This window comes from Haliotis rubra, unplaced genomic scaffold (assembly GCF_003918875.1).
Source record: "Haliotis rubra isolate DU_JTF1 unplaced genomic scaffold, ASM391887v1 Scf234, whole genome shotgun sequence".
Classification (NCBI taxonomy): domain Eukaryota; kingdom Metazoa; phylum Mollusca; class Gastropoda; order Lepetellida; family Haliotidae; genus Haliotis; species Haliotis rubra.
The window spans coordinates 578,896-586,362 of record NW_025766381.1 but is presented as its reverse complement, the minus strand read 5'-3'; the positions used below and the strand labels follow the sequence as shown (position 1 = coordinate 586,362).

At 38.1% G+C, this 7,467-nt stretch overlaps 1 protein-coding gene across 2 annotated transcripts in view; it reads right to left on the bottom strand.

Moving 5' to 3' along the window:
- Positions 1 to 474: 474 nt before the first annotated feature.
- Positions 475 to 7,467, bottom strand: part of LOC124278263 (solute carrier family 22 member 6-B-like) — a 39,081-nt gene continuing 32,088 nt past the window's right edge. For both annotated transcript variants that reach the window (XM_046713981.1, XM_046713980.1), the window contains exons 6-10: positions 6,736 to 6,870; positions 6,247 to 6,335; positions 4,717 to 4,834; positions 2,619 to 2,691; positions 475 to 2,006 (exon numbers count right to left, since the gene is read on the bottom strand). In XM_046713981.1, coding sequence (XP_046569937.1) covers positions 1,830 to 2,006; positions 2,619 to 2,691; positions 4,717 to 4,834; positions 6,247 to 6,335; positions 6,736 to 6,870 — 592 coding nt within the window. In that variant the 3' untranslated portion in view covers positions 475 to 1,829. The remainder of the gene's footprint in view (positions 2,007 to 2,618; positions 2,692 to 4,716; positions 4,835 to 6,246; positions 6,336 to 6,735; positions 6,871 to 7,467) is intronic.

Genomic DNA, 7,467 nt, shown 5'->3' with positions numbered 1-7,467 from the left:
AGAATTAATGCATGGATCAGTCAAAGGGCAATGTAGTGAGAATGATCTTGTTTCAGTTATTGCTAATAAACAAATTTAAAAAAACCCAGACAAACATTGAAAAGTAAATATACATGTACGTCCAAAAATATTTTTCTTTTTTAATCTATTTTTTTTCACGATGGTGGTAATTTCAACAAAACTTCCAGTGTATTATAAATATAATTTGACATAAAATATACATTGCCTGAATCAGCAGATGAATCTCAAGTTTCCATATCAGGGTATGCCTGGCTTCTGGATAGAACATGGTGTGTAGCAAGGAAAACTAATTTGTCAATAGGAAAAGGAAACTAATTCAGCAAAGGTAGAAACTGGACTTTGAAAAGGAAAGGAAACTTATTCAGCTACCATGGAAACTGGACTTTTAAAAGGAAAGGAAACTAATTCAGCTACCATGGAAACTGGACTTTTAAAAGAAAAGGAAACTAATTCAGCTACCATGGAAACTGGACTTTGAAAAGGAAAGGAAACTAATTCAGCTACCATGGAAACTGGACTTTTAAAAGAAAAGGAAACTATTTCAACAAAGGTGGAAACTGGAGTTCTACTGGGAAAGGGAACTAATTCAGCCTCAGGCAGATGCCAGTACAATTCGGATATGTCAGATATTCTACTCAAATTTATTGTGAATCACTGAAATCACATAAAAAAAAGCTATTGCTCCATTGGGAATGTCAAAACATCAATCATGAGAGGAATACAAGACCCCAATAAAATGGGAACAAAAATACTCTGTTATTAATTAAATAGAGAACTGACCTCTCATAAGGCAACAATCATTCTAAAAGACTTCCTTTTCCTGAAGAGTTATTAAAAACATCTCCTAATCTGACACAAAATCCCAAAGTTCAACAATCCAATAACTCCTCACTGTTGGTAGAGCTATCCATCCAACATTATGAATCATCCTTTTTCAAAAGAAAATACACACTATATGTTTATTACATGATATATCACATCCCAACATTCACCCAACCAACTCGGAGTCTTAAAGGCACCATTATGAATGAAGATTCTTCTTATTTCGGGTATTCTTCTTATACACGTCACTACAAGGAAGTCTCACTTGTATGCCGGATTACAGAAAACCAAAATAACCTCTAGGCATTCCGAACATCATTCAGAAAAACAAACCATCATTTGGGATGTTGTTTTCACGATATTGATACAGCTATGGTGGAGTGGATTAGAGTAATATTAAAATTAAATATTTGACAACATAAAATATTGCTCTGAATTTTTAATAAGGCCTAAAAAAGAATGTTGTGGTTCCCATTACCTGTCCGACCCTTGAATTCTGGTGCCGACCCTATTTTTTAAGCAGTATGAATAAAATAAGCTTTGAGATACCATTGTTTTTTCCCGGCACCGACAGACATCAGTCATTCTGATAGAAAAAGTCGACATGATATAAACAATTACACTTTGATAAATTTGTTATTAGTTTGTACTTTACTTCTAAAAAACAATGTAAAAACAAAATCCTACCTAACTACCATAATTGTAAAGAGGTGTAATTGGAACCATAACATTTTTTTAATTTGGCCTAAGTTTAGTATTTGTATAGCAGCTTCAGACTTCCTGAACTACTGCCATCTTTCTTCTACCTCGATGAAGTGACTTCATCTAAAACATGCTTTCCTCCACAAGATGAAGGATAAGCTAGATAGGCACTACATCTCTTTTGATGTCCGCTGTTAATGTACAAGTTTCCCTCCCACAAGATGGACTATAGTCTAGTTGAGGCAGCACCATCTTTCTCCTGGTTCCCTTGTTTCAGCAGTTCCTTATCGTGCACCATCTCGGTTACTTGAGCACCATTCATCTTCCGTCCCTCTACGTCGTCTATGGTGTCTGGCAGCTTCTGTTGGTGGGTTTCTGGCAGCATGATGGCCAAGAGGCTGGAAATGGCCATCATCACGCCAAACACTATCACTGGCGCCGACTCCCGAGGTGAAGTGTCCCTGCAAAAGAGTCAGTGAGCGAGCTGGGTTTTATGCCATTTAGCAATATTCCAGCATATACTCCTGATGGAAGAACCTCAGCAACAATGCAGGTTACAGTTATGCCGTTTACCAATATTCCCAATACATCATGGCAGGGACACCAGAAATGGGATTCACACAGAGGAAAGGTTTTAACCAAAGGGTACAGCACCCCTCCCTGCAAAGGACAGAAAGTGTCCCTACACCATAGCTCACATGCTCTATGTATACTAAGAGTGATGCATTTTGGTAGGTGAGTGAGTGAGTGAATTTAGTTTTATGCCGCTTTTAGCAATATTCCAGCAATATCATGGCAGGAACACCAGGCCAGAAATGGGATTTACACATTGTACACATGTGAGGAATCAAACCCGGGTCTTCAGCGTGACGAGCAAACACTTTAACTACTAGGCTACGCTACCCAATCGCCCCTATTGTGGTAGGTGGTTCTGCTATCTGCAGTAAGGTGGAGCAGGTGAGCAAATGTCATCATATGTCCCAGAATGGTTACAACTGTTTGCAATATCAACCGTTTCACAAACTACATAATCATGCAGGGATACTTGTTAGCTTGAGGTATGTCATACTTACCAGGCTGTTTATTTGTGGGGCAATGACACCCCCAAGTCTGGTCCAGAAAGCACAGGTTCCCATTCCAATGTTTCTGCAAGACAAAGAAGTGAGTTAGTGAGTGAGTACGGTTAATTGCCGCTTTTAGCAATATTCCAGCAATATCATGGCAGGGGACACCAGAAATAGGCTTCACACATTGTGCCCATGTGGAGAATAGAACCAGGGTCTGCAGCGTGATGAGAGGACACATTAACCATAAGGCTACCCTTCCGCCCCTCAAGACAAAGAAGGCTAATTAAGAATATATATTGAAAAACGTGAAAAACTACTTGATTGTTTTATACTCCTTAGTGGAACTCCGAAAAACTACTTGAAAACCATTGGTTAAAGATAACTAACATATGTAAAGACAGTGGGATATAGCATGTTCCTGATAATGGTAGGATACAGTTCTTGGATAACTGAGAGCTGTTAACAGTGGCATACAGTTCTTAGATAACTGATAACAGTGGGATACATTTCTTAGATAACATACCTGAAAACAGTGGGATATAGCTCTTAGATAACTTATATCTCGTAACGATGGAATACAGGTCTTACATAATTCATACCTAATAACAATGGGATGCGGTTGTGCCTTAGAAGGCACAAAAGGATAACAGTGGGATACAGCTCTCAGATAACATACCGGTACCTGATAACTATGGGATAGTTGTCCCTTATAATGCATAAAGGATAACAGTGGGATTCAGCTCTCAGATAACTTCTACCTGATAACAGTGGGATACAGCTCTTAGATAACTTATACCTGATAACAGTGGGATACAGCTCTTAGATAACTTATACCTGATAACAGTGGGATACAGCTCTTAGATAACTTATACCTGATAACAGTGGGATACAGCTCTTAGATAACTTATACCTGATAACAGTGGGATACAGCTCTTAGATAACTTATACCTGATAACAGTGGGATACAGCTCTCAGATAACTTAGATATACCTGATAACAGTGGGATACAGCTCTTAGATAACTATACATGATAACAGTGGGATACAGCTCTTAGATAACTTCTACCTGATAACAGTGGGATACAGCTCTTAGATAACTTCTACCTGATAACAGTGGGATACAGCTCTTAGATAACTTATACATGATAACAGTGGGATACAGCTCTCAGATAACTTATACATGATAACAGTGGGATACAGTTCTTAGATAACTGAGAGCTGTTAACAGTGGCATACATAGATAACAGATAACAGTGGATACAGATCTTAGATAACTTCTACCTGATAACAGTGGGATACAGCTCTTAGATAACTTATACATGATAACAGTGGGATACAGCTCTCAGATAACTTATACCTGATAACAGTGGGATACAGCTCTTAGATAACTTCTACCTGATAACAGTGGGATACAGCTCTTAGATAACTTATACATGATAACAGTGGGATACAGCTCTCAGATAACTTATACCTGATAACAGTGGGATACAGCTCTTAGATAACTTATACATGATAACAGTGGGATACAGCTCTTAGATAACTTATACATGATAACAGTGGGATACAGCTCTTAGATAACTTATACATGATAACAGTGGGATACAGCTCTTAGATAACTTCTACCTGATAACAGTGGGATACAGCTCTTAGATAACTTATACATGATAACAGTGGGATACAGCTCTTAGATAACTTCTACCTGATAACAGTGGGATACAGCTCTTAGATAACTTATACATGATAACAGTGGGATACAGCTCTCAGATAACTTATACCTGATAACAGTGGGATACAGCTCTTAGATAACTTATACATGATAACAGTGGGATACAGCTCTCAGATAACTTATACCTGATAACAGTGGGATACAGCTCTTAGATAACTTATACATGATAACAGTGGGATACAGCTCTTAGATAACTTCTACCTGATAACAGTGGGATACAGCTCTTTGATAACTACCTGATAACAGTGGGATGCAGCTCTTAGCTAACATACCTGATAACAGTGGGATACAGCTCTCAGATAACTACCTGATAACAGTGGGATACAGCACTCAGATAACATACCTGATAACAGTGGGATACAGCTCTCAGATAACATACCTGATAACAGTGGGATACAGCTCCGATGTGTACAGGAAGTACAAGCTGAACAATGCTCCTACTGAAAACCTGCCAACGATGGCAAATCCAGTGGACAGAGTTTGATGATAGTCTGAAGCTGATCAGATAAACAGCCAGGTCAGTACATACACATTTAAAATGGCTATTCATGATGAACTGATGATAATACCATTTACCGTGTACATAGTACAACAAGTGAGTGAGTAAGTTCAGTCACTCACAAAGCTTCTGTTTTGTGGAGATGCAAGATTCTGGTCTCATTTAACACAGTCTACAATATTTGGATTACACAGTAAGTTCAAAGTACACAGGAAGTTCAATATTATTAGGGTCAGTCTTTATATATTATAGAAGTAGGATAGTCTTTGAAAAAGACAGTTGTTAATTCAAATGTTTGAATGGCATTTAGATTTTGTTTGCTTGTTTGTTTGTTGTTTAACGCCGCACTCAGCAATATTACAGCTGAGTGGTCTGTAAATAAACAAGTCTGGACCAGATAATCCAGTGATCAACAGCATCAGCATTGACCTAAGCAATTGGGATAGGATAACATGTGTTAACTAGTCAGTGAGCCTGACCACCCAATCCCATTAGTAGCCTCTTACGACAAGCACATCTTGCTGAAGACCAATTCTAACTCGGATCTCCACAGTTGGCATTAGAAGTGAGACAGAGGTGATGAAGAGGAGGGAAATGTTATGGATGTCAAATAGCTATCTGCTTCCTAGTTTCTTTTTACATGATGAAGGATGAAGAATATACTCCAAAATATTGTGAAATACACAAAAAATACCCCACCTCACAACCCTCAAATTTAATCCTAAAGTAGTTAAAAATATTTGTTTTGCATGTAACACATATTACATTTTGGATAACACTTTCTCAGTAAAGTTCAGATATTAGTACTTTTCATGGATTGAGTCATGTCCGGGATTTAAACCCTCTGTCTCTCAGAGTCAGGCACAAAGTCAGCCATCTAACCCTCTCAGGCACGAAAATGAAATTCTGACAACTGGTAGTCTAGATCACACCTGAACCTGAAACACAACATAGCTGCTGGGAGCTAGAACATGTTATTTCAACTTGTAGCTAAATCTACATATCTTCTTTTAACCACAGCATCAAGCCACAACAGCCAAGCCTGCCATCAAGGCATTCATGTCCTAAAAGCACACACCACATGTAGTTTCCCTATCTATAGTGGTTTCTGAGATAATCTGTCTCCATTGGGGATACCATGCACTAAGTCAAGAAACACATGACAAGGGCCATAACTCTGTAACACTGTTTCCATTTTTGAACTCCATCAAGGCATTCCTGTCCTAAAAACACATACTAAATGTCTCACAGTTCTATTTGTTGGTTTATTGGATCATTATGTATTGTATACAGCAATGGTAACTACTTATGATATCACAGATTGTTTTCCCATGATGCCTATTTTCAGTGTACAAACAAATAATTAATTATGTGGAACTAGTTTATGACTCGAATATGAGAAATCCTTACCTGTTTTTCCTGATGGAAGAGCCCCAGCAACAATGCAGGTCACAGCAGCCAGGAAGGCAAAGATCACAACAGAATATCTACGCTTACAACTGAAACAGGCAATCACAGATGTTGTCATGGTTACTGAATACCAGAATAATCAGAAGCAATAGAACAACAAAATATAGTTATATTACTAAAATATATTCCATACACTTATAAAGAATTGAAATATAGCTTCCTGAGGACAATTTCTGACCTGTATTCCCCGCAAGAACTAAATGTAAGTGAGTGAGTGAGTTTAGTTTTATGCCGTTTTCAGCAATATTCCAGTAATATCACGGCGGGGGACACCAAAAAATGGGCTTCACACATTATATCCATGTGGGGAATTGGAACTCAGGCCTTTAGCGTGATGACTGAACGCTTTAACCACTAGGCTATCCCACTGCTCGTACAAATCGTAAGGAAAGGAGGGTTTTGTTGTAACTGATGTCAATGTTTACTTACAACTTCATGATGACAATGTCAAGCAGGTAGGCAGCCATCTCCACACTTGCTCCGATGAGGAAGATGATGTACTTGTTGCCTTTCAGAGACGTGATCTGTAGAGTCAGTCCATAATAGCCTACTGACACGGCCAACCTACAACATTAGAAAAATGCATCTCGCTAATAAATTTACTGAATGCACCTATTGATGCTGGCTAGCAAGGATGACTACCCAATCCCGTTAGTCCCGTTTCGACAAGCATAGATCACTGAAGATCAATTCTAACCTGGATCTTCACGGGTTGAATTCAGTAAGTTTTCAAAGTCTCGATAGAATTTTTTAAGTAACAGGGTCTTGTGTCAGGTCATTTTCTAGAAAACTCACTTAATGGTATCCATAACATCCTAAATATTCAAACTGGTGAAATATATAGATACAAGTCCTATCAAAATATGATACAAACATATTATGCCATTTGATTGAAATGAATGAGTGAGTTTAGATTAACATCCCTTTTAGCAATATTCCAGCAATATCACGGCAGAGGACACCAGAGTGAGTGAGTGAGTTATTATTTAACGTCGCATCGGCAATATTTTAGCCATATCGTGTCGAGAACACTTGACATTGAAATAGAATATAGAGAGAGATTATAAAAGGACAGTAAAGCAACTAGAGTATCACAGATATATATGTAAAACTAGTAATTGAATCTAAAACATTTTAACTATAGGGGACAACACAATATAA